The 27950-nt window shown below is 46.6% G+C and overlaps 2 protein-coding genes across 2 annotated transcripts in view; both read left to right on the top strand.

Moving 5' to 3' along the window:
• The window catches only part of HIP1 (huntingtin interacting protein 1), a 315500-nt gene that overhangs the window by 180690 nt on the left and 106860 nt on the right, over nt 1–27950 (top strand). The gene's annotated exons all lie outside the window — the stretch shown is intronic.
• Nucleotides 24372–27417, top strand: LOC128402780 (C-C motif chemokine 4-like). Its single transcript, XM_053367162.1, has 3 exons — nt 24372–24793; nt 26478–26592; nt 26987–27417. Exons 1-3 carry the CDS (start codon nt 24709–24711, stop codon nt 27072–27074), a joined length of 288 nt encoding a protein of 95 aa, XP_053223137.1. The 5' UTR covers nt 24372–24708; the 3' UTR covers nt 27075–27417.

The following is a 27950-nucleotide window of genomic DNA, read 5'->3' as shown; positions in this document are numbered from 1 at the left end:
CCAAGTGTTTAAGGCGGGCATGCTGCTTTGGGAAGTGGGGATTTGCCTGGCAGGCTCGCATTTAATGGTGAGCAAAATGAATTTCTGCCCCCTCTCTACACCCCACTGAGAACATGGGATCTGTGGCGAGGGCAGGCCCGGTGCCTTTTAACAAGGAAGATGACCTTCCTGCCTGTTTTACCAGTTCCAGAAGTGGAGAAATAATGGAGAAATAAATAGCCCTTGTTCAGTGGCCCATTGAAAATGCATTTGGGACTTTTTAGTCCAGAGAAAAAGCAAGGAAGAGGTGACACGACAGACGTTTATAAAAATGATGCCTGGCATGAGAAAATGGGTAGAAAAACCCAGCCAGTAAATAATAAAGTCGTTGTTGTTGTTGTTGTTGTTGTTGTTGTTGTTGTTGTTGTTGTTAGTCTCCCTCTCTCATAACACCAGGCCATAATGTGACCACACCCTATGTCCTCCTAGGACAGAGAAAAGAGTCTTTATTCATGAAGCCACAAAATAGATACGCCCACAGATCGCGCTAATCCGACCAATGAGCACATGAAACTGTGCTAGCACTGCCAGCCAGGATTTGCAAGCACTGCCCGCTGGGGGTGCCAGCACCGCCCACCGATCGTGAAAATCCGACCGCCGATTGCATAAAACCGCCCGACAGGGATGCAAGTGCCACCCGCCAGGGGGTGCCAGGCTGATCGCCGGGGGATTTGTGCAATCAGAGGGCGGATTTTCATGATGACAATCATACCACTCGTGATGCGCCCAGGGGGATTTTGTCACACACCCCAGGCATGACACCTGGGGCGGACCGCACCCCCCGCACCCCCCTTGTGACGCCCCTGCTTCTCCACTAGAGTGGTTCTCTCGTTTTCAGGCCCCGATTGCTGGTTTCCTACAGACATCTGTTTGGCCACTAGGAGGACAGGAGGCTGGTTGAGATGAACCTGAGCCATTGGAGGTTATCTTATGCTCTTATGGCTTCTCTTTTCCTTGACAGGTTTATTTTGCTTATCCAGAAGCAGCTCTGCGCTAACCCAAAAGCTGAATGGGCCATTAAACTTGTGAGATTCTTAGATGCAAAGCATGGGATCTCCTCCTGAAGCATCGTGACTCTGCCTGATTTCCATTGTGCAGCTGCAGGATGAATTTATTTCCATACCAAATTGTATGTGTTGATTTATGCATATTAATTTACATATTTAAGTAGCTTTTTTTTTTTTTGAAAGCGCTTTGCCCTCTGAACTGAGTGAAAGAGAGCTTGAGAACACATAGCTACAGCCATCTGTATCCCATCTTAGACCAATTGCTGCTTATCTCTTCTGAGCCTGTCGGCAGGTCAGTTCTCTTGCTGGGTTCTTTCAAAAAATAAAGATGTGAAATGTCTCCTCTCTGTCTCTTGCTGAGTCCTTCTTTTCTCTGGGAATCCCAAAAGGAAGTGAGTTGAGCTGGAAAGTGGGGGGAGGAGCTCCGTGACATCCTCCTGGGTCCATCTTGGAAGGGGAGGGGGATACAGGTCATGCCCACAACATACATTCTAAAAGGTAAAGGTAAAGGTACCCCTGCCCGTACGGGCCAGTCTTGACAGACTCTGGGGTTGTGCGCCCATCTCACTCAAGAGGCCGGGAGCCAGCGCTGTCCGCAGACACTTCCGGGTCACGTGGCCAGCGTGACAAGCTGCATCTGGCGATCCAGCGCAGCACACGGAACGCCGTTTACCTTCCCGCTAGTAAGCGGTCCCTATTTATCTACTTGCACCCGGGGGTGCTTTCGAACTGCTAGGTTGGCAGGCGCTGGGACCGAGTAGCAGGAGCGCACCCCGCTGCGGGGATTCGAACCGCCGACCTTTCGATCGGCTAGCCCTAGGCGCTGAGGCTTTTACCCACAGCGCCACCCGCGTCCGGTAAACATACATTCTATTTTTTTGTTAAATCGTTTTTATTAATTTTCAATAAAAAACATCCAATTAACATATCAAGTCATAATCCAATTAAAATAAAAAACTAAAATAAAAAAGACCAAATTGTCATCCAAATTATAATTATTAATTTTTCGAGACTTCCCATAGTCTGGACCTTGGAGCATATCTCCAAATCTCAGTCCTGCCTCTCCTCATTGCTTCCATATTTTCCACATCTCAATTTTAACGCTTTAGCCCACAACATACATTCTAAGTGTTCCTGCACCACCATAAACGTCCTGACATCACACAAAAAATCCTGGGAAGTGTAATTTGTTATGGGTGCTGAGAAATGATAGCAAACCATGCAGAGAGCTACTGTTCTGTGCATCTTGAACAAGCTGTGGGATTCTTTGGGCAGAAGTTATTAAAGTTCAAGTGGTATCACAGATGCTGTGAATAGGACTAGAGACTGTTTTGCAATCTGAGGTTCATGTTCTGAGTTCAAGTTTAAAGTTTATTCAGAGCATCGTCAGGAAAAACAGGAGTATTGGCCGCCCGGATGCTGCTAGCCCAGAGATGGAAGGAAGAGACAACCCTGACCAAAGAAGAATGGCAGATCAAGTTGATGGACTATGCTGAAATGGCAAAATTAACTGGGAAGCTCAGGAATCAAGAAGAAGAGAAATTTTAAAAGGAATGGGAAATGTTCGTAATGTATATACTAAATCATTGCAAATAGGTTGAAACATTAGCAGACTTTTATATGCACTTGTAATGTAATAGAAACTACAGATAATTTAGGAAGATGGAAATTTTGGAGAAGTATTGATATGCAGATGAAAAGAGAAATAAGAAGACTCATGGATGGGAGGGGGGAAGTCAGTAATCTTGAGTAATCAGAGTAATCTCGATATGTGAATGTGTAAGACGTTTAGAGGTAACTTTATCACTTTCCTTTCTTGTTTCTCTCTCTCTTTCTCTCTTTCTTTCTTTCTTTCTTTCTTTCTTTCTTTCTTCTCTTCCTTCCTTCCTTTCCTTTCCTTTTTGAAAATCAAATAAAACAATTATTAAAACAAATTTCCTTTTTGAAAATCAAATAAAACAATTATTAAAACAAAAACAGGATTATCATGGAGGATCCTAAGGCAATTGACGGCTACTAGCGAAAAGGCTATGCTCTGCCTCCACAAGTTGGAGACCATAATGCCTCTGAATGCCAATTGCTGGCAACCACAGGAGAGCAGAGGGCTCCTGTGCCCAGGTCCTGCTTGTAGGCTTCCCAGAAGAGGCATCTGGTTGGCCACTGGGAGAAGAGGATGCTGGACTAGATAGGCCATCGACCTGACCCATCTTATGGAAGCCTCCTTCAAAGCAAAATGCCCTCACTTTTCAGACCCAATCACAGCAAAGGGGAAGAGAAGAACGAAAAGGGCTTTCCTGGTTCTCCTTTTTCCACCCTCCTCCTGCTGCCTCGGCTTTCGAGGACAGTTTCCTGCTTCTACAGGGCCAGGAACCAAGGGTAGAGCAAAACCCCTTTTGTCATTGTGCAATACTTGATTTCCTCTGGGGATATATTTAGCCACACGGCACAAATCACGCAGGGTTGAAGCCGGCCATGGCCCACGGAAAAGGGATATTGCATCGCTGGCAGGCTCTTGGTGGCTGCTCTCCTCTTCCTCAGCCAGCCACCTCTGGCAGCGGAAACATGGGGAAATGCCCTGTTCTCATAGAAACATGGGGAGCTGTGAGTCTGTTGGTCTATCTAGCTCAGTATTGCCTACACTGACTGGTAAAGGCAGCTCTCCAAGGTTTCAGTCTCAAGGGTCTTTCTCAGCCTTACCTGCAGTTGCTGAATATGGAAACTGGGAGATCTTCTGCAGTGCATTTCCTGGGGTTGGACTAGATGACTCTTAGGGTCCCTTCCAACTCGACAAAATGATGATTCTATGCAAAGCAGGTGCTCTGCTACTGAGCTATGGCCTTTCCCCAAAGAATAATGTAAGATTCCAGTCCTCATGATTGATTTGAATAGGAACGCAGGAAACAACCTTACTGGTCCATTTAACTCAGTATTGTCTGCGCTGGCTGGCAGCAGCTCTCCAGGGTTTCAGTTCCAGCACTGACTGGAGATGCTGAGGCTTGAAACAGAAAGACCTCTTGCAGATGCTCCATCTACAGAAACAGCCATAATTTGGCCACATCCATACCATGCATCTGAAGTGTGGCTTAGGGGTTAGAGGGTTGGACTAGAACCTGGGAGACCAGGGTTCAAATCCCCACTCAGCCATTATGCTCACTGGGTGACCTTCGTGGCCAGTCACCACCTCTCAGCCTGACCTACCTCACAGGGTTGTTGTGGAGATTAACTGAGGAACGGGAGAACCTTCAGCTCCTCGAAGAAGGAAGTGGGCTTTAAATGTAATAAAGAAAAGCAATCATATATCACAAGGGTCCTGGGAACTGTGGTTTGTATAGTCTCATGCCCAAAGCTTAAATAAAATATTTCAAAGGGGGGGGTCCTAGGTCATTTCCAGAGGAGGAAGATGATGCCCCTGTTTGACAAATGTGAACATGGGGCTGATTGGGATGCTTTGTTATTCCTAGAATCATAGAATTGTGTATCCAGAATATCTCATTGAGCTGCAGAGCAGTGGCGTAGCGTGGGTTGTCAGCACCCGGGGCAAGGCAAGTAATTTGCGCCCCCTAACCCATGGATTTGCGCCCTCTAACCCGTGGATTTGCGCCCCCTAACCCTAACCCCCAGATGTTGTGCCCGGTGCAGCCGGGCCCCCCCTGCACCCCCCACGCTACGCCACTGCTGCAGAGTCATTCTCTTATTCATCCGTTCTTGGAAGCTCACATCTGTTGAGTCGGCTCCTCTGCCAATTGCAGACATAACAAAACCATTCTTGGAGGGACCCTCCCTTCTTTCCAAGATTGTACAATCGTCTCTCTTGCAATTGCCAATTTGAAAGTTAGCATTTCTTTTCTTTTCTTTCAATGGGTGTCTTCTGTAACATTCCAGTATGTCGCAATAGAGAAATACATAAATAAATGGGGGCAAGGAATCAGAGTGAACCTCTTGGATGAGCACGTTTAACCGCTGACTGCGACGCCGCAGCGATCTCTGGTGGTCAAGAGGAGCTATTGCTGCTGCCGCCTCTCTCACTGCGCATTTTTCATAAATGCAGTTCCATAGGCATGTCTTGCATTTCTATGCTCTGGGAGCACAACAAATCGTCTGTCTCTAGAAGTCTTCTTCGTCGTTGCAGCACGAAGCTGTAGCCTGGAGAGCAGCAAAGGAAAGGCACGGAAGAAAGCTCTCATAAGTTGTGGCTAGTCACTTTTTGATCCTGCGTTTGTGTCTGAAAGGATGCTGATCCCCATAAGTTAGCTTGTATTATTATTATTATTATTATTATTATTATTATTATTATTATCATCATCATCATTATCATTATCATTATCATTATCATTATCATTATCATTATCATCATCATCATCATCATCATTATTTAAACAACAACTCTAATCAATTCTTCAGTTAAAGGTTGTCCAACTGCAGATAGTTCTTTCAGACCAGTCAATGGATGCTCCTTACACTACCTCAGTAACCCTCACTACAGCCCTGCAACGTTGATCAGAAGTATCACCCCCACACACAAACACACACACAAACACACACTGCTGCAGATGAGGAGAGTGACTGGCCCAGGCTACCTTGCAAAGTCATGGCTAATAATAATTTTATTTATTTATTTATACATACATACATACATACATACATACATACATACATACCCTGCCCATCTGGCTGGGTTTCCCCAGCCACTCTGGGCGGCTTCCAACCGAATATTAAAAACAATACAGGCTGAGGGCAAATTCAGGCTGGAAATTCCTCTCTTCCCCTTAACACTCTTAGTCAGGATGCTCTCTCCCTAGGAATGAAGGTGAGGCAGCCGTGTGAGGCTAGACCCCCTTCCTCTCCAGGTGCTTATGCTGGGTACCCACCATTTCAGAGATCAGCTCCATGAGCACCATGCAGTCATCATCTTGGCACTCATCCATCTTCCCCTAGAAAATCCACAGCAGCCCAGAGGGGTGCTGACGGGCTGTTGGCAGAGCAGAAGGGGGCGTAGCTCAGTGCCAGAGCACCTGCCTTACATGCAGAAGGTCCCAGGTTCAACACACACACCCCGACACCTCCAGGTAGGGCTAGGAGAAGATCCTGCCTGAACCCCTGGAGAGTTGCTGCCTGTCAATGAGGGCAATGGACAAGTAGATCTGACTTATACTAAGGCAGCTTCCTAGGTTCCACTTTTCCTCCAAAAAGCCCAAGGAGCTCATGGTTCTCTTCCTCCCCTGGCCCAGGGCTTCATGGCTGAATGGGCATTTTAACACTGGTCTCCCATGCACCACACTGGCTCTGGCCTAGTTTGCATATCATGGAAAGTGAAACTGTTTATGCCCCATTTTAGATCACAGTGAAAGACTGGCTGGCCCAAGGTTATCTTCTTATGTTCTTTTGGGACATTTTGGTGCTCTTCGTCATGGTGGATTTTGGAGCAAACTCTTTCTTCTTCTTCTTCTTCTTCTTCTTCTTCTTCTTCTTCTTCTTCTTCTTCTCTGAAAAGGGATTCTTGGCAAATGCATGGACTAAACATCTCCTGGGGCTCTTCGCAATTTGCTCACAAAGCACCAAGAATGCAGCGGTTACATGGATATGTTTGCTTTTCCATGAATCAAAGCTGGGTCTCTGCGTCGGCTGCCATTGCACTGAGCTGGAAAACATGCAAGTCGAAACATTTTACGAGCCACAGAAATCTGATCAGCTGCAGAAATCTGTTGTGATTAAGGAACGTCTATTAAAAAATTCCAAGGCACTGAGTGGCAGGTGTTGCTTCCTGGAAATGTCCCGTCACCCTTGTCATAAGAATGACGCGACCAGAGGCATTTGGCAGATCTAGGAACATAGTTATGTTCTTGTCAGTTCCATAGAAATATTGGGAGGGCAAGGTTTGCTTGCGCAAAAGCACCAAAGTGGGCATGGATTGGGTAACCCGGATTGGCTAGGATGTGAGGGAATTTCACTGGGAAAATAGCAGCACCCTGGGGGCCTGTCTGAGGAATAGGGGTCTCCTAAAGACTCTCAGCGCCCTGAGCAAACTACAGTTCCCAGGATTTTTGGGGAATGTGTAATGCAGACGAGGCCTCTGTGTCTGAAAGAGGAAAGGACTCTGCATTCCTCCTTTTCCCTGGAGCTGCCAGGATTGTCACAAAGCCTGATTTATTCGCTGGGTTCATAGCAGAGGCTCCAAAGTGAAAATAAAGGGGTTGGGGGGCAGGGGGAACAAAGGCTTTCTGTGCAAATTATTAATCCTACACAGGGGCTTGTTGACTGGGCTTTCTTTCAGGTTCGTTTGCGGCTTTGAAGAGAACCGCTGCCTGCCCTGAATTATTTACACCTCGCTGGCAAGAGGCTGCCTGGGAAAATCCCGCAGAAAGGGAGCATGGCCTCCTGACTCAGTGACCTGGTGCTGCTCACCAGAGGAAGCAGCTGTGAAAAACAACCAGGAGAGCAAGAGACCAGGATAGAGAAGGAGGCGGCAGCTTGTGCCTGGAGCCAAGCAGAGGAGATTTGGGGAGAGGGCTGTGACTCAGCAGCAGATAGGGAGCGGCAAAACTTCTCCGTTTCGATTTCTTCCCATTTTTCATTCTTCTCATCTTCCAGCTCAGTTCTCGGCATTTCCACATCTGTTTACGATTTAAAAATTAAAAAAACCTAGTCCTCATGAGAATTCAGCAGTGAATTTCTCCTATTAGACATATTTTTGCGTGCATTTTCCCCCCACAATCTCCTCATTATATAATGCATTTTGGTATGTTATTATCATGAATATATGCATAATTAGGCGTGCTTTATATTCATAATATGCATTTGGAGAGCCAGTGGTTAGAGTGTCAGACTAGGACCTGGGAAAAGCCAGGGTTCAAATCCCCACACTTGTCCGTGAAGCTCGCTAGGTGGTTAGCTTGGGGGCCAGCCATTGCCTCTTTGTCTAACCTACCTCACAAGGTGGTTGTGAAGATAAAATGGGGAGGTACACCACTCTGAACTCCTTGAAGGGTTAGGTTGGGACACAAATGCAACAAATAAATAATTCGTCGGCTGGAGAGCTCCACTGCAAAATTCAGAGCAGTATGAAATTTGCAGGGTGGTTCTGTGTTTCTGGTTTGTTCATATATATAAGGAAACAAAAAAGTGTATAAAACATACAGAAGCGAGGAAGAATAAAAAGGACAAAAAGACTGTAATGCTGTACATGCTTGTCCAGTGTTTCATAGAATCATAGAATCATAGAGTTGGAAGAGACCACAAGGGCCATCGAGTCCAACCCCCTGCCAAGCAGGAAACACCATCAGAGCACTCCTGACATATGGTTGTCAAGCCTCTGCTTAAAGACCTCCAAAGAAGGAGACTTTCAGTTTGCATTTTTATTTTTTTAAGTATGAATCTGGAATTTTTGCTGATAAATGCAGACTGAACTGAATTTCTCTTTCCCACCTGCCCCACTCCCTCCTGACAGAGCCCTTCCTCTACATGCAGAGGGCCCCAGAATAGGCCAGACAAGCCCTGGCATCCCCAAGTCGGTCTGGGAAAGATCTAGAGCTGCCAGTCGGTGTAGATAACACCAGCCTCCACCAACACTCACTTCAATTTGCTCATTAGAACCTAAGAACATAAGGAGAGCCTGCTGGATCAGGCCAATGGCCCATCTAGTCCAGCATCCTATTCTAACAGTGGCCAGCCAGATTCCCTGAATGCGAAACCCACAAGCAGGACCCTCGGCACAAGAGTTCTCACCCCTCCTGATGTTTCCAGCCACTGGGATTCAGAAGCACTGCTGCCTCCAACCGTGGAAGCAGAGCAAAGCCATCATGGCTAGCAGCCATCAATAGCCCTCTCCTCCATGTATGTGTCAAATCTTCTTTTAAAGCCATCTAGCTTGGTGGTTATGACTGCCTCCTGTGGAAGTGAGTTCCACAGTTTAACTCTGCGCTATTGGCACTGTGGGTTAAACCACAGTGTCTAGGACTTGCCGATCAGAAGGTCGGTGGTTCGAATCCCTGCGACGGGGTGAGCTCCTGTTGCTCAGTCCTAGCTCCTGCCAACCTAGCAGTTCGAAAGCACGTCAAAGTGCAAGTAGATAAATAGGTACCGCTCCGGCGGGAAGGTAAACGGCATTTCCGTGCGCTGCTCTGGTTCGCCAGAAGTGGCTTAGTCATGCTGGCCACATGACCCAGAAGCTGTACACCGGCTCCCTTGGCCAATAAAGCGAGATGAGCGCCTCAACCCCAGAGTCGGCCATGACTGGACCTAATGGTCAAGGGTCCCTTTACCTTTACCTTATTGGAAGAAGGACTTTCTTTTATCTGCCCTGAATTTTCCAGCATTCAGCTTCACTGAGCTAAAAGCAGGTTGCAGGCAGAGATGCTGGGACACAGAACCATGATGGATATACGTGTGACTCCAAGGCTTTGGCTCTGGGAGAAGGAAGGCTTTTGGGGGTGTTAATGCTGTGAGCCCATCTGTCTTAGGCTAAGGTTGTATATATGTGTAAATAAAACCACATATCCTAAAAATACTTCAGTCTCGGACTTCCGGGTTGGCGCCTCCGGCAATGGCGGAATTCCTCCGATCGGGAGGAACCCGCTCCGTGAGAAATAGGATCTGAACCGCCACGGCGAAGGCGGAGACCCCCAGAAATCACAGGCGGAAGAAGCCTGTGAACTTGGGATTCGGCTGGCACCTTTTGCGCCCCCCCCTACTCGCGGGGAGACCCGGCAACGGGAATCCGGAGTGACGTGGGGTGAGCGGCGCGGTGCTTTGAATCGACCGCTTCTTTCACGGAGTGAAGCCGCATTGCCGCTGTCGGGGAGCGCTGACTTTTTTCCTGAGGACAATTGGATTTTAAACAACAACCCGTGAGTAGAACGGGAAATTGGACATTTAAATAAGTTAATTTGGCACCGAACGGGGAAGGTTCAAACAGGAAGTCCACCTTCCCCTCTGTAAATAGACTGAAGCAAAGTACTTGCTAACTAAGGTCTTGGAAAGTTTTATGTAAAGGATCCAAAACTCCACTGATTGAAATTATTTAATCCCCCCTGGAAACGGGGGGAGAACCTTTAGGAGAAGGTGGAATTTAAAATTGAAGCACCACGTCTCTGAACCTGGGAGCGGTTTGTAAAAAGCCCATCGACGGTGAACAGGATAAATTTGACAGCTAGTCTAAAAGAAGGACATTGTTTCCATTGTCCGCTTCTGCGCTTAAAAAGAAGAAAAAAGTAACTAAAAATTGTTACTAAACTTACTTTTGGAATTGTGCTGGAAAGGATTGATACAAATGAAGTCTGACTTCCTCTAGAGGGAGCATTGGGACATTGTTACAAGAGTGCAGCTGCTAAGATAAAGACTGTGGGAAACTAGTTTTGACCTTGAACATCTCAAGAATGTCGGCTAAGGAAGAAGTAATCTCTGCACTGAATAGGACAATCTATTTGTTGGGAAAGTTGCATAAACAGATAGATGTCATGGCTACCAATATTGACATCTTGGGAACAAAAGTGGGCAGCAGTACAGAAGTGGACAAGAATCCGGTACAGGAATCTATTTTAATTGAACAAATTGATGAATTGGAGAAGGAGAAAGTCGCTGTTGTTGAATATAATGCAATACAAGGGGGAGCCTTAACCTTACAGTGGCAAATGGAGGATTATAAGTTGAAGCCCTATATGACTGTAACTAGGAAAAGCCAGATTGTAAAGATGGGAGCCTGGCCTGGTTTGGAAAAGGAAAGTGGGAGAGATCCCCTTATGCAGGGATCAACCGGCTTTTGGGGCATGGATGTGGGCCAGGAGGAGCTTGGAGCTTTTGGGGCTTTGGGAGGATTTGTGAAACAAGATTTGGAATACTTTGTGGGCCCTAGCTTCAACTATGGAAATCTGGCGGACTGGTTAAGAAGGAATCTAAGCATCATTGGGTTGGAGCTCCCCCGAGATCTGTTTTTTAGCATCAAAGATTATCAAGAAGATTGGCAGAAGGGACGTCAAGAAGAGTTAAGAGCCTCGGATATAAGATCTCCAGGTTGATGGACTGTTGGAGGTTGATGGAACTGATGGCAGGGGTCGAGACCGGGGAGGGGAGACGGCTGGAAAAAAAATTGGGAATTTAAAGTGTATATATGGAGATTTTTTTCCTTTTTAAAAAAAAAAATTAATGAGAGATGGAAAAATCGTGGAATGAAAATTTTATGACCCTAGGGGAAATGTCTTAAGAGATCAAGTTCAAATATATTAGTTTTAATGAGAAATAAGATTAAATAAAGTAAAAATGGAAGGTTAATTGGTGAAAGAAGAGAATGTAAAATTGCAGTATATTAGGATGGATTATTAGGATAGAGATAGAAACAAAGATCAAGGATTTGCTGAAATATTTAACTGAACTGGAATACATAGAGGGGGGGGTGAGGAGGTCAAGGAAATAAGCTAAAGAAAGAAAGTTAGGTAAAGGTTTGATTTGTTCTTTTTTTCCGATTGTATCTGTTTTTGTTTTTATTTTTATTTTTATTTTTTATTGTTTTTATCATTATTTTTTGATGTGACTTGTTTTTATGTACTGATTGTGTTTTCTTTTTTGTCTCTCTTTGTAACCTTTAAAACTTGAATAAATATTATTTTAAAAAATAAAAATTAAAAATACTTCAGTCTCCACTGTTCCTCATTTCAAGGAGACCGAACCCTGGGTGAGCGTCAGGAACCCCTGAAATCTCGCACCACTTAGAGATTGGGGTGGCAGGTAAGAATACAACAAAATAAGGAATATGAAAAGGAGAGCAGGAATCACCAGGACCAAAAAACGGGCAAATAAAGTCATTTTGTTTAGTCGTCTTCATCATCTTAGTCATGACCCCATGAACCACAGCATGCCCTGGAAACTCTCACTTTTTTCTCAAAGCTTCTCCTTTTTTATGTCCATGGAGTTTTCTTGGCAAAATACTGGAGTGGATTGCCAGTTCCTTCTCCAGGTGGATCACATTTAGTCTAAACTCTCGGCTATGAGCTGTCCGTCTTGGGTGGCCCTGCATGGCACAGCTCATAGCTTCTTGAAGTTATTCAAGCCCCTTCGCCACAACAAGGCAGTGATCCATTAAGGGATAAAGTAATTAGCATCATACAAATAGGTAAGTTACTTCTTATCTAAAGTAGCACTTGTATCAATACCTAATTCAGTTTCTCTGTTTCATCTTTTGCAGTACCAGCCAAACCATACTACAAACTGGAGTTTCCTCACTATCGGTCACTTAATTTATTTGTGTGTGCAATGCTCTTCTTCTTCTTCTTCTTTTCACTTTTTCCATCCTGGCAAGTGATCCTGTATGTCATCAAATATTCAGCCAGCCAAGCTCAAAGCAGACACCGTGAATTGCCAGGTCAGCATCACAGCAGCTAACCAGAGACCCATGAAAATTCCCCCAGAGCAGGCCAAAGAAAAAAGGGGAAGGAAGGATGGAAGGAAGGAAGCCAATCAGTCAGTCGATGAGCTAGTTGGCCTCCGGAAAGTATTGGCTCTGAAGTTCCTGGGAGGGGAAGGTCCGCTTTTCTCCATCATGACATCTCAAACGCAGCAGCTACTTGCCTCGTAATGGAAAGGCTGCCTCAATGGGCGGAACTGACACTACTGCAGGTGTCACAGAACGCCCATTCCACATTTGTAAGAACTCGGTCATTTAGTGTGGCAGTGGCTACCCTTTGGAACTCCCTGCCTCTTGATTTGAAGCAGGCACCTTCACCATATTCCTTTCACTGTTAAAAATATTCTTGTTTAGACAAGCCTGCCCAGATGCTTAGAAAGCTGGTGTGAATTTTAATCTGCTTTTAGTATTTTAACTTTGTGTATGTTTTAAAGTATTGCAAACGTTTCTTGATTTACATCTTTTAGTAAATCAAGTGGTGTGTAATTTTTTATGAAATAAATAATAATAAAGCAAAAGACCACAGGAGAGCCCTGCTGGATTAAGCCATCTGGATTAAGCCTGCTCCGTATGGAGTACAATTCCCATCATCCCTTGCAGTCAGCACAGCTGTGCTAGAGTAAACAGGTTGGCCACACTACCTGGTAGTGATGGGGATGGCAGCCCAGTCTAGTCTAACATTATATATTCCATACTGTTCAACAGGAGGTCTCTGGGAAGTCCACAAGCAGGGCATGACTGCATCACCTTTTCTCTGATATTCTCCACCACCATTCAGTGGTAGACTGCCCCTCAACATGTAGGTTCCATAGCAGCATCACTGCTAACAACCATTGATAAAATCCTCCTCTTCCTCCAAACATAAGAACACAGGAACACTACTGAATCAGGCCAATGGCCCATCTAGTCCAGCCTCCTGTTCTCGCAGTTGCCAACCAGATGCCCGCTATGGGGAACCTGCAAGGAGAATTCGAGCACAATAATTTGTCTCCGTGAATGTCGCTAATCCCTTTTTTTAAACAAGTCATCTCACCTTAGTGCCAGCAAGCTGCAGAAATTTATTTATTTTATCTTATTCACTTCTTTTCATTTCCAACTCCACATTTCTATGATTCTGTCCCACTAAAAGCACAAGAAGCTCGCTTTAAAAGAGAAGGAGCTGAGAATTTGAGGTGGGGCCTTACATCTCTCCCCAAAGCCCTGTCTACAGCTGTGATCTTTCTCTCTGTCCACTCTGAAGGCTTCAGACTGCTCTGGCAGCACTCTGCATCCCATGATGTGCCTGGGAAAATCCCCCAGCCTGGCCTCCTTATGGGAAAATTCCAGACAGTTCGCCCTTATCGTTGCTTCTTGGGACCACTGTTCCGGCTATGACTAGGAATAATGAGCCACATAGCAAAACCTGGGAGCCCTGCTTGGAATTCTGAGTGATAGGGTTGGTGAGGGGGTGTCTAGTGTCGGAAGGAAAACAATGGGTCCTTTGCAGTGCTGCCATTCACAATCCAAGTGGGAGGAAGAGTTCCTGGCATTGCTGTCCTGCACCCCACCTCCCTGCTTGTAGGCTGCCAAGCCACCCAGGTGTGAGGATCCTTTCAGGGCTCACAGGAGCCCCTCCAGAGAGCAATGCCTTTGGAATGAAACAGCTGTGGTGGCGATGACTCACCCTTCAGATCAGACGCATGCCGGTCTCTGAGATCTCCATTTCTGAGGTGCCTTCAGACGTATCTGGGGGTGGACCACTGAATCACCTCCTCTCCCCTGTCACCCTGACAATATGTGGGTGTTTCATGAGCCCTATGGAGGTGTCATGGAGGGGGTGGTTGGATCCTGACTGGGAGCTGGCGCTGGAGAACCCCGGATGAGGATGGGGGAGGTAAAATTGGGACCCTGAGAGCTTTCTGAGCCCCAGGGGTGGGGGGGAGAGAGATTAGTAGCCCAAGGAGGGGAGAATCATAGAAACAGAGAATTGTAAGGTTGAATGGGACCCCCAAAGGTCCTCTAGTCCAACCCACTGCCATGCAGGAATCACAGCTAAAGAATCCCTGGCAGGTGACCATCCAACCTCTGCTTTAAAACCTCCAAGAGCTGGGCCACCTAGGCCCATCCAGCACCCATTTCCTGCCCCCCACTTCCATGCAGATCAACACATTTCCCCATCCACAATGTCTCATTAGGATCAAGTCAGGTTAGGGTCACTGGATCAAACAGTCCCCCAACCTTCCACCAGGCACCTGTTCTGGATTTCCACAGCCTTCATGGGACCAGCAAGAACATCAGCTGTAGGAAGCTGCAAATTGTGCTGAGTTCAGGCCATTGGGATCCATCTAGGTTCAGTATCTTCCACAGGGCAGGTGCCACCACCAAGAAGGCCCTCTGACTGGCAGCAGCTCTCTGGGGTTACAGGCAAGAGGCATTACAAGTCCTACCTGGAGATGCTATCAGGGATTGAACCTGAGATCCTTCTGCATGTGCTACCTGGGATGAGTAGCTCATACTGCAGAAGACAGAATCAGGATTCAAGATCACCGTAACAGATTGGAAAACTGGGCCAAAAACTAACAAAATGAATTTCAATAGGGACAAACGTATGGCTCTGCACTTAGGCAAGAATAATCAGATGCCCAAATATAGGTTGGGGAACACCTGGCTTGACAGCAGCATGTGTGAAAAGGATCTAGGCCGGGGTCTTAGTGGATCATGAGTCAACAGTGTGATGGAGCAGCAAAAAAACAACAACCCAGCTCATGCAATTCTAGGCTGCATCAACAGAAGTCTAGTATCCAGATCAAGGGAAGTCATAGCACCATCCATTTTTGCCTTGGTCAGATCACACCTGGTGTCCTGTGTCCAGTTTGGGACACCCCAGTTCAAGGGGGATACTGACAAACTGGAAGGTGAGCAGAAGAAGGATAGCCAGATGATCAAGGGTCTGGAAACCAAGCCTTATGAGCAATGGTTGAGGGAACTGGGAATGTTTAGACTGGAGAAGAGGAGACAGAAATTATTATTATTATTATTATTATTATTATTATTATTATTATTATTATTACATTCTACCCGGCCCATCTGGCTGGATTTCCCCAGCCACTCTGGACAGCTTTCAACAGAACATTAAAAACAGAATAAAACTTGAAACATTAAAAACTTCCCTAAACAGGGCTTCCTTCAGATGTCTTCTAAAAGTCAGATAGTTGTTTATTTCCTTGACATCTGACAGGAGGGCGTTCCACAGGGCAGGTGCCACCACCAAGAAGGCCCTCTGCCTGGTTCCCTGTAACCTCACTTCTCGCAATGAGGAAACCGCCAGAAGGCCCTTGGATCTGGACTTCAGTGTCTGGGCTGAATGATGGGGGTGGAGACACTCCTTCAGGTATACTGGAGGATGATGCTGGCGAGGTAATATGAGAACCATTTTCAAATATCTGAAGGGCTGTAACCAGGAAGCTTGTTTTCTCCTGCTCCAGAGGGGAGGACCTGAACCAACAGATTCAAATTACTAGAAAGAAAATGCCAACCAAACATTACGAGCAACTTTCTTACAGTAAGAGCTGTTTGAAGGTGGAATGGACTCCCTCAGAAGATGGTGGACTCTCCTTCCTTGGAGGTTTTTAAGCAGAGGTTGGTTAGCCATCTGCCAGGGATGCCTTGGTTGTGACGCCTGCGTTGCAGGGGGGTCAGACTAGATGACCCTCGGGTTCCCTTCCAACTCTACAACGCTGTGATAAGAGCCTGGAAACCAAGTCTTATGAAGAAGGGTTGAGGGAATTGTGGGTGCTTAGAAGAGACTGGTGGGATGAACTGACAGGGTGATAGCAAGGAGAACCCCAGGAACGCAACATCTTTAGAGTGCTATTGTCGGAGCACTCAAGAATTCAGGTGTAAGCAAATGGTGCCAATTCTGGGGGAAAGACGCTGTTGTGGAAACATTGATGCTCCTTCCGACAAGCCTCACCCGGGATAGCCCTTGAGGTCTGAATGGGAAGTGAATTGCTTGTTTCTCAATGAAATGCAGAGTTTCAAGTGACTCACCAATCACGTTTTTGCTCAGTCACCGCCGATTTCAATGAATTTTTAACTCCATTCACGAAATTGCTTTCTGCCTGCTCATCAACTACAGCAGCCCTCTGAGTGTGAGTCAAGACTGCACAGAAGTTTTGTACGATGCAACAAGTTGGCTGTCATGGAAAAAGAAGCTGAGGGGAGGCATCCAAAACTGGAGGAGTTTAGAAGGAAAGTCTTGCAAGAGTAGCCCAAAGTCCATTCAGCCAGCACTTAAAGACAGACTTACATAATGCATACTTTCTGGGGATGAACCAAAATTCACCCCCTTTCCTCTTAATTTTGGCATGTAGTTCTTCAACCCAGCAACAAGTATGAAAATGTAGTCATCCTCCATCTTGCCCCTCTCTTATGTGCAGCCGATTCTCAACTTATGCAGGGGTTACGTTCCGGGAGACAGTGCGTAAAGCCAAATTCACAGAATTGTAGAGCTGGAGGAACCATCAGGGTCATCTAGTTCAACCCCCGGCAATGCAGGAATCTTTTTTCCAACGTAGAACTTGAACCCGGGACCCTGAGATTAAGAGTCTCATGCTCTACTGACTGAGCTATCCCAGCTTAGGCACCGAAGCGCCCTCTCCGACTGCATGGAGCCCAGACAGCCCTGTGGTTTTCCCCGGAGCTGAGGGCGATGAAACAATCGTTGAGACGGCTAGAGCGCCGGTGGCAGAAAACTCATTCTGAATCAGACCGGACACGGGCTAGAGCTCAACGTCGAGCCTACCAAGTGGCAATGGCGAGGGCGAAGAGGGCCTTCTTCGCCACCTCCATTGCATCTGCAGAAAACAGCAGCACGAGACTTTTTCAGGTGGTTCGCAATCTATCGGAACCACCTGCACCACCGGGGCCTGGTAGGGACCCCAAGATCTCCTGCAATGCTTTTGCAAAATTGTGAGTTACCTGTATTGCATTGCCTTTTCCTCCAAGGAGCTCAAGCAGTGGCGGACATGGTTCTTTCCCTCCTCGTTTTATCCTCACAACAACCCTGTGAGGTAGGTTAGGCTGAGAGGCAGTGACTGGTCCCCAATCACCTAATGACCTTTATGGCTGAGAGGGGATTTGAACTGTGGTCTCTCCCAGGCCCTAGTCCGACACTCTAACCATAGCTGTCAACTTTTCCCTTTTCTTGTGAGGAATCCTATTTGGAATAAGGGAATTTCCCTTTAAAAAGGGAAAACGTTGACAGCTATGACTCTAACCACTATGCCACACTAGCTCTCTACATTCCCCCTTAAGCTCAGGTGAGCTACCTGTGATGCAGGTGGGGTGGTAGTTAATGAGGATCTTCTTTAAAAAAAAATATATTTGCATCAGGACAGAAGCTGGTGTGAAGTTGCATACAGATTCAAGCCAGATCTTCCCCATCCTGTTCCCTAGACTGTGCGCACCTCTGCCCCATTTCACTAGATGGATTTGTTCCATGGATATACTTTCCATGAAAGCAAGTCTGTGCAGATTTGGAGGGGGGGGTCTGGGTACATTTGCCCCAGGCCTAAGAGGGCTAAGCAGGGGGGAGGGGGCAGGAACCGGCTGCCTTTTTGTTCGAGTTTATAACTTTATTCTAACAAGACAAGCGCTGCCCCGGCCCACATGGGATGGTGTTAATTGTGTTCCCGAAAAGCAAAAGAGAATGTGTCTCAAAACACGCTGGAAAAAACAAAGGATTTGGCAAGACAGGGAGTTGCCTTCCTCTCTTCCAGGGTTAGAAGATTCCAATATGCTGCCTGGAGCTGCTTTTGCGCCGTCATCCTTACAAGCGAAAGTCGTTGAGTTTTTTCCCAATTAACAAGACATATGTATGATAATGTTATAAAACATGTCATTTCTTGCCTTCAGATCATCTTTTGAGTCACCAGTTAATGAGAATGGGAAATAAATCTACGGGCTGTTTTCAAATTGAAGTATACATATTGGGGTTTTTTAAAAAATGTTTCTTTATTGAGTTGATATGCCACCCTTGCCCCCACCCCACTCCACCAAGGAGCCCAGGGTGGCAAAAAAAGATGCACAATCTTGTGACATTTTGATAAATATTATGAAATTAAAAATATTTTCATTTTAGCTTTTTGTATGTTTCAAACTATTGCTCTGAATTTTTCTTGATTTTACTGTTTTATCTTTCTGGGTGTTATTGTTTTACAATCAAGCAATGTATAAATTCTATGAAATATATACAATTTAAAAAGGAAAACAAAGGAAAAACGTTCTAGAGAAGATTAAAACATTCTGTAAACAATTTTAAAAAACTGAAACGCAGTTAGTTGAAAGCATTCTGCCATCCAATGAGATCAGAGTTTCCAGGAAACAGCCACTAAATGCACCTCAGTCAACAGGAATGTTTTCTAATTCCTCCTGAAAGTTTGTAAGGGAGGGCATTTCACAACCAGGGAGCCACCACTCAAAAGGCCCTGTTACATAGGCTCATATGCAATTGTATATGTTCCATTTAGTTTATTTTTAAATGTCAAGTATACGTGATTCATGTGATATACTGTTTTTGCTTTGGGCAGTGGCTGAAAAAGACCAGTAAACAATAATTGGTGGAAGCATGTTGGACTTTCTCTGGGTTTTTTAAAATCCTTTTAATAAAAACTTGCATTTATAGCCTACTTTTTTCTCCAAGGAGCTCCACAGTTTCAGCATTGCAGGGGGTTGGACCAGATGTCCTTTTGAGCCCCTTCCAATGCTACAGTTCTATGATTCAAGGTGGCATACATGATACATCCCTCCTTTTGGATACTCTCTATTTTGAACCAAAGCAGCACACGGAAACGCCGTTTACCTTCCTGCTGGAGCGGTACCTATTTATTTACTTGCACTCTGACGTGCTTTCGAACTGCTAGGTTGGCAGGAGCAGGGACCGAGCAATGGGAGCTCACCCCATCGTGGGGATTCAAACCGCCGACCTTCTGATCGGCAAGCCCTAGGCTCTGTGGTTTAACCCACAGCGCCACCTGCATCCCCAGCCTTAAACTCCAGCAAATGGTAGCATAAGTGTCAGGCTTCAGGGACTCGGCTGCTTCCTCCCTTTGGTAGGAGATAAGCAGAACAAAGCGAAAGGAGTCTCTCGCCAGTTCGAAATTTTAATGATCACAGTGAGAGAACAAAGAATCCATTCCTAGGAATGAAGGTGCTCCCAATTAAGGGTTTCACCTTAGTCACCCACTTCTGCGTCTTGTAACCTGATCTCACAACCACTGTGCTTTCTGTGCTGCCATCTTATCTGCTCTCCTTGACCTTGGGTTGAGTGGATGGATGCTTTCCAGCGACAATGAGTCTGTTTGCTCTCTCTCCCAGTTCTTCTCCTCCTAGCTGTTCCCCACACAGTACTTCCCAGCTTCTGCCTTCTGAACTATGTCCCTCTGCAAACCACTGTTCCAAATCCATACTGTCCTCCTGCTCCTGAGAAGATTCAGGATCCTGATCAGGAGCAGGGGGACAGGGAGGCTCCGACCATTCCTCCTCAGTGTGGCCCTCCTCAGCACGGTCCCTGACAATAAGACTGGCAGGAAACTGCTAAGGAGGACCTTTCGTTGCATTTTGCATCAGAATCCATTATTCGAGTCTATTTCGATGCTTTTTTTCTAAAGCGTTGAATGGGAAAATAGAACTTCCATCATATCTGAGTTGAGTTTCTTCCGCTGCTCAATTCCGGTTCTTTCTTCCCTTTTCTCATAATCTTATTTTTAGAAGGATGGGACACCATCTTGGGGCTGATGAGAATGCAGTTCAAATGCTTCATTGGCAAAAAAAATAAGGCCCAGTGTGATAAAACATACAGGGTAGGTGAAATCAGACTATTTTCCATTCCCTTGCATTTCATTAAAAGCTAGGAATTTCCAGGGCAGCTGTGCAAAGCTTGCTTCCTGCCAGCAGGAATCACGAGATATGTTGTATTTTCCCCTTTTCCTTTCTAAAAAAAGAATACGAGGGAGAAAAGAGAATGAATAAATTCTGTCGTCTTCCTCAGGTTTAAACAACAGCAGCAACACTCTTTCTCTAACCCAGTGATACTCAAAATTTGGGGGGCCACCCCTCCTTAATTCCATAAACTCGTCCTCAGTGCTGCCCACCCTCCCCTATAGAAAGCATCATTCAGAAGAGCGGTTTACACAACCCACTAAGGAAGATGATGAATTGTAGCGCTGGGAGGGACCCCAAGGGTAATCTAATCCAGGGTTTCCCAAACTTGGATCTCCAGCTGTTTTTGGACTATAGCCCCCATCATCGCTGACTGCTGGGCCGCATAGGTAGGAATGATGGAAGTTGTAGTCCAAAAACAGCTGGAGACCCAAGTTTGGGAAACCCTGATCGCCCAACCCTCTGCAGTACAGGAATCTTTTGCCCAACATGGGTCTTGAATCCAAAACCCTGAGATTACATGTCTCATGCTCTACCAACTGATCTAAGATAATAAAATTAAACCTAGTAACAAATCTATTGCATATTTGTTCAATATCCAAATAAAGCAATTTAGTTTAATTGATGCAGCAAAATGGATTAACTTATTCGTTTATTTATTAAATTTCATCCAAGGATCACACGGCAGTTTACGGTATGAAAACACTTTACTGGGAGCAGAGTTAAAACTCTCCACTCCCTCTCACAGCAGGTAGTGATGGCTACAAAGCCAGATGACTTTAAAGGTGGACCTTTAAGGCTGGTCCTGCTTGCTGGTATTCACAAGGGGCATCTGGTCAGCCACAGTGAGAACAGGATGGTGCCCTAGACAGGCAATTGGCCTGATCCAGCAAGCTCTTCTTACATTCTTATGTCCTTACATTTCTTATAATATATGACGTATTTGATGCCTTGTTTTTCACATCGGCTTCACACCAACTGGGTTCCTTATTTGTTTATTTCATCAGATTCATGCACCATTTGATTGTGAGAAAAGAAGCTAGGCGTGATTCGCGAAAAAGATGAAGCAATAAGGAGAATGGACAACAATAATTTAAGACTTTCAAAGAGTTAAAATAACAACAAACTAAAAACAGATTAAAACACACATCAGCTTTTTAAACTTCTGGACAGGCTTGTCCAAAACAAAAATGTTTTTAGCAGGTGCCAAAAAGAGAACACTGAAGGTGCCCGCCGGATGTCAAGTGGCAGGGAGTTCCGAAGTGTAGGGTTAAGCCATTCCTAATCTGTATCTAACCAAGGGGTGAACATTTCTGCATGGGGTAAAGATACCCCAGCCCAGCCAACACCCCCTGGAATGAACCTGAGGCTAATTGAGCTGTCCTGATGTGAACAGCTGGGGGTGAGGATTGAAATGCACTAAGAAACAACACCTCACTGTGCTCTGGTGCCTAATGTGAACACATCCTATGGCCTCTCAGGACAGGTAAAATAAAATTGTATTCACACAGTGCATAGTTGAACTATGAAACTCCCTCTCACAGAAGGCAGTGACGGCCTTCAACCTAGATGAATTAGACAAAGAGGGCTGCTGATGGCTACTAGCCATAATGGCTTGGCTTTGCCTCCATGTTAGAGACAGCAATGCTTCTGAATACCAGTTGCTGGAACCACAGAAGAGGAGGCTGCTCTTGTGCTTGGGTTCCGCTTTCCAGAAGATGCATCTGGGTGGCCACTGCGAGGACAGGGTGCTGGGCTGGGTGGGCCAATATTGGCCGGACCCAGCAGGCTCTGCTTATACTGAGCATTTGTTCTGATTTGTTTTGTGGGGAGGTTACATGACCACAATCCTTCATCGTGATTTGCAGGTGGGGTGTTTATGCATCTTGCCCTTAGTCATGCCTTCATCATATGCTTCTCATTGCATTTCCCCACCACTTTCTCAACCACAGAAAGTCTGGCTCCTCTCATCTTCTGTGTGCTTTTCGGGTGCCAAGGCAACAGAGCCTTTTAACCCACTTTAACTGAGCAAACCTACAGTTCCTGGTATGCCCTTGCAAAACGATAGCAGAGTCAAGTGTAGAGGGGAACTTACACTGGTTGACCTTGGGCCATTCATAAGAAACCTGAATAGAGTTGGATCTGGCTAAAGCAGGCTAGTCCAGCATCCTGTTCTGACAGTGACCAAGCAGATCCCTAACATGGGAGACCCACAAGCAGGATCCTGTGGTTTCCAGCAACTGGTATTCAGGAGCATCACTGGCTCAAACTGTGGATGCAGAGCATAGCCATCATGGCTAATCACCATCAGTGTCCCTCTCCTCCATGAATTTGTCTTTTAAAGCCATTCAAGTTGGTGGTCATCACTGCCTCCAGTGGGAGGGAGTTCCATAGTTTAACTAGACAAAAGTCCTTCCTTTTCTCTGTCCTGAATCTTCCAACATGCAGCTTCCTTGGATGTCCATGAGTTCTGGTGTTATGAGAAGGGAAGGAAAACTTTTCTCTATCCACATGCTTCATGCCAGGCATCATTTTATAAACTTCCATCAGAACCTGAAAGCCATAGCAACTCTCCCCACTTACAATCCTGGCTACTGCTGTTCAGAGGCATTTACTGCCTCTGTCAGTGGCTAGTCGTTGTATTATCCCCCATGGATTTGTCTAATCCTCTTTTGAAGCCATCCAAGTTGATGGCCCTCACTGCCTCCTGTGGGGGTGAGTTCCACAGTTTAACTGTGTGAAGGAGCATCTGTCCCAAACCTTCCAACATTCGACTTCATTGGATAGCCATCATTTTTCCCTATCCACTTCCTGCATGCTATGTATCATAGGAGCCAATTCCTAGGGGCCGAGGTCCCTTCAGCCATCCCACCAAAATATTTGAGGGGGCTGGGGGCCCCCAAAGTTGATGAACATTGCCATTCAAATGGTGTGTGCACACACTGTCTTGTGATTGATTATGCTGGGTGGGACTTAAATGCGTCCTCAATATTTTTTTCTTTTTCTTTTTCTTTTCTCTGACATGCAACAGACATTTAGAGCACACCACTCTTCATGAATCTTGGGAACTGTAGTTTGTTATGGGCGTTGCGAATTGTAGCTCCGCCACGAGCAATCTACAGTTCCCAGGATTTGCGTGTGTGCTTTAAATGTATGTTGCGTACCCCCAGCTTCACACACTTCTAAAATGGCACCGCCTCTCAGTCCAGCCTACTTCACAGGGTCGTTGTGAGGATAAAAGAGGGAGGTAGTGATGAGTGATGCATGCCACTGTGGTCTCTTTAGAGGAAAAGTAATAATGGATAACATTAAAAGAACAGTATTTCCAGAATAAAGCCAAACCTACACACCGCGCAGCTGCATGGTGGTCGTTCATGACTTATGTCAAAAGACAAACTCGTGGCTGGCAGGCTCCTACAAGTTAGGATTTTACCTGGATTTGATCATCTTCCAGGACTTAGTACTGACTGCTCTGTTATGCTTCCATTCGTGCATTGTGGGGAGCTGGACTAGATGACCCTTAGGGGTGCCCTCAAACTCTACAATTCTCTGTTTCTATGATCCAGGACCTTATTATTTGCAGCACTGTTTTTCTCTCTCTGCAATGACCATTTCTCCGCTCTCTGCGTCTCATGTCAGGGGCCGTATGGTGCCAAACAGGCAAGGCATTGTTCGTTTCCGTCTCTCTCAAACATTTCTATTGTGATATGTAATAATATATATATATATATAAAAGATCCGTGTGAGCTCACGAAAAACCGGTTCTCTTCCTCCCAGCTGCATCCAGAAAAATCCCCTCCTAGAATTTGCAACTGGTTTCTCCTTTCTCTGGATGCAAAACGAATGCAAAAGCTCTGTTTGGGGGCGCTTGCTCAGGGCGGGGCCACTTCTCCCCCCGGATTGCACAAGTTTTCCTTTTCCCTTTGCATCTGGCGCCTGAAAGAGCTGACGCGGCACATTTTCCAGCAAAGGGAGAGTGGAGTGGGGTGTCCATCTTCCCTTCTTTCTATCCGCCGCCCTACCCCCCCCCACCCCGGTTTCACCAGCTCTTCTTCCTTCCTCTCGTGACCCCATGTGGGTGAAGCAATTTTTAAGTCACTTGAGCGGGGCGGCGCAGATGTAATACATCTTCTTCAGAAACTTCCCCTGCTTTTTTGGCCTCCGCCATGGAGGTTCCCGCACCCCTTCGGGGTGACATCACCGCCGACGGGAAATTCCGCCGGCGATGCTCCCCCCCGCCCGTCCCCCTGATCCATAAAAGGAGGCAGGCTTCATGGAGGGAGCACCAGAGACGGCAAGACCTTCCAGGAGAACCTCAACCAAGATCAGCCACTCCAGCCTCTCAGCAAAATGAACGCTTCTCAATCTCCACGTGCCTGGGCTGTGGCCGCCCTCCTGGTACTGGCCCTCTGCCTCTCGGCCATCGCTGCTCCAGGTCAGTCTCAAGGCTCAGCGTGGGGAGCGGAGGGGCATTTGAGGGCAAAGTGGGGTGCTTCCCCCGGGGTGGGGTTTTGGGGGCCCGGGAGAAATGCACGCTCACCATCGTGGCCACTGCTTGGGAAACTGGCGGTAGCTCTCTAAAGCAGGCATCCCCAAACTCAGCCCTCCAGCCTTTTGGGAACTACAATTCCCATCATCCCTGACCACGGGTCCTGTTAGCTAGGGATGATGGGAGTTGTAGTCCCAAAACAACTGGAGGGCCGAGTTTGGGGGTGCCTGCTTTAGGGTTTCTGAGAGAGAGAGTCCTACCTGGAGGTACCAAGGGGATTGAACTGGGAGCCAAGCAGCTGCTCTGCACCTCAGCTACAGCCCTTTCCAAATAGGAAGCTGCCCTATCAGACCACTGGTCCATCAAGGTCAGTGTTGTCTACACTGACTGGCAGCAGCTCTCCGGGGTTTCAGGCAGGGGGCAGCATGCACAGGATTGCAGCCTCCGTCCAGGATTCTCTCCCTCTCCGCTTCCCAATCCGGCACCACATGAGCTCCTTACAAAGGCAGGCTTCAGTCGCTTGGAATTCCATCCCCGCAGGGAGGGTGGTGTGGCAGGGGAGATGTCCTCTCTGCGCCCTTTGAACTCGCCCCTCTTGTTTTTATAAGGAGTTTTATCCGATTCCACATGGGCTGTTGGAGCTCATCCACCATGTGCACAGCAGGGCGGACGGGGGCTTAACCCCACGACCCCACGACAGGGGGGGAGGAATGGGTTAGAATAGCCTGTGGGCTTTGGGGGCATGTGCAGAGCTCCTCCTCCTCCTCACCACTGGCTAACCTCCCCTTAAGGTGCTTCTATAGGGACGCGGGTGGCGCTGTGGGTTAAACCACAGAGCCTAGGACTTGCCAATCAGAAGGTCGGTGGTTAGAATCCCCACGACGGGGTGAGCTCCCGTTGCTCGGTCCCTGCTCCTGCCAACCTAGCAGTTCGAAAGCACATCAAAGTGCAAGTAGATAAATAGGTACCACTCCGGCGGGAAGGTAAACGGCGTTTCCATGCGCTGATCTGGTTCGCCAGAAGCGGCTTAGTCATGCTGGCCACATGACCCGGAAGCTGTCTGTGGACAAACGCCGGATCCCTTGGCCAATAAAGGAAGATGAGCGCCGCAACCCCAGAGTTGGCCACGACTGGACAGGGGTCCCTTTACCTTTACCTTTAAGGTGCTTCTGGTTCTATCCCCAAGGGCATTTCCGGGTAGGGAGCTGGGGAGAAGACACTCCATCTGAAACCCTGGAAAGCTGCTGCCAGCTAGTGTAAGCAGTCTTGAGCTAAATGGACACAGAACATAAGAAGAGCCTGCTGGATCAGGACAGTAGACCATCTAGTCCGGCATCCTTTATTAACAGCGGCCAATCAGATGCATCTTCTGAGAAACTAGCAGGCAGGACCTGAGCACAAAAGCCCTCTCCTCCTCCATAAATTGGTCCAGTCCTCTTTTAAAGCCAACATACTTAGTAGCCATCACTGCCTCCTAAGGTGCACGTTCCCTAGTTCCACCCGATGCTTGCACCTTCCTATGTACATGCTGGATTCAAGAGGATAGAAGGCAGGAAACGGAATTCCTGGCCAACGACTTTGCAGCAAAGTTTTGCTGGTTGCACTCAACGCCTTTTCCTTTCTCTTCCAGTGGGGTCTGACCCTCCAACTTCCTGCTGCTTCACCTACACGGCAAAGAAGATCCCCCGGAACTACATAGCTGACTATTACGAAACAAACAGCAGGTGCTCTCAGCCAGGTGTTGTGTAAGTATAAAAATAATTCTGCTCTGTTTGCAGCCTCCAGGCATGGGAAGGAGTTGTGATGTCCAATTGTCCTAATAATAATAATAATAATAATAATAATAATAATAATAATAATAATAATAATTTTGTTTATTAATAAATATACCAACCCCACTCGCTTTCTGCCATCTGTCAGGAGTCCAGCTGAGCCATCCAAGCCCACCCAAAAAATCATACAATTGTAGAGTTGGAAGGGGGCGCCAGGGGTCTCCCCTACAATGCAGGAATCACAACTAAAGAATCCCTGACAGACTATGATTTTATGATCCTACCTCAAGGGCAAGAGAGGGCTTGACAGGAAGGCAGAGAATGCCAGATGGGAGGCTGATTGTGTCTCTCCTTTGATTCCCTCCAGGTTCACTACAAAGAAGGGCCGGGAGATCTGTGCCAACCCTGCAGAGAAATGGGTCCAAGAATACATGGACCACTTCGAGCTGAACTGAGCATCAGTCCTGGAGCAACGGAAGCCGGCATCCTTGGCTGGGTCGATGGGCATCCCAGGCCTGGCATAATTTCCTGCCAAGGGCATCTCAAGAACACCACTCGGCTAGTGGCTTTTGTTTTGACCTTGAAGTCAAAACCTCAGGGACTTTCTATGATAATTTAAATTTATTTAATGTATTTTATTTTCCTCAAACCCTAAGGGTCCACCCCTGCTAATTATTTTATTTATGTAACTTTGGAGGGAACACAAAGCAATCAACCTCTTTGCTATTTTTATACATATGACTGTTTTAATATTACCACAGAATAAGAATTTCCCCAATAAATGTTGTTTTTCTACAAGTTCTGTTGTAAGCTGAGTGTTTATTGCGACCCACCTTGTTTGCAATCTGTGGTGTAAAAGACGGTCCTCCTCTCTCTCTCTTTGGACTCTCAGAATCCCAAGTCCAGCTGGGATGGGGAACCAAATACATACGGCCCTCGATACCTCTCTCTTTGGCCCTCAGAACTCCCCACAGGCTGCCACCACCTTTCACTAGCCCAGATTCAAGTTCTCATTGGGTGTTTTTGCCTGGCTGCAAATGTTTCCTTGAACGCTGATGATGCTTAGTTGTGCATCTGTGCAAAAAAAAAGAAAGAAAAAGAAGGATTAGATAGATTGGAGATAAATAGCAAAGATAACATTGTTGGTCCATAAGGGGGTGGGGAGGGATCCACAGATGGGAATCCTTTTATTACCACCAAGAGGAGGGGTGATCTTTTGGATCAGCAACTGGTTACATAACAGGAAGCAGAGAGTAGGAATAAATGGACAGCTTTCTGAATGCAAAGAGGCAGAAAGTGGAGTCCTCCAAGGAGCAGTATTGGGACCTGTC

This window comes from Podarcis raffonei, chromosome 15 (genome assembly GCF_027172205.1).
Source record: "Podarcis raffonei isolate rPodRaf1 chromosome 15, rPodRaf1.pri, whole genome shotgun sequence".
In the NCBI taxonomy this organism is placed as follows: domain Eukaryota; kingdom Metazoa; phylum Chordata; class Lepidosauria; order Squamata; family Lacertidae; genus Podarcis; species Podarcis raffonei.
This window is presented reverse-complemented; position numbering and strand designations above follow the sequence as displayed.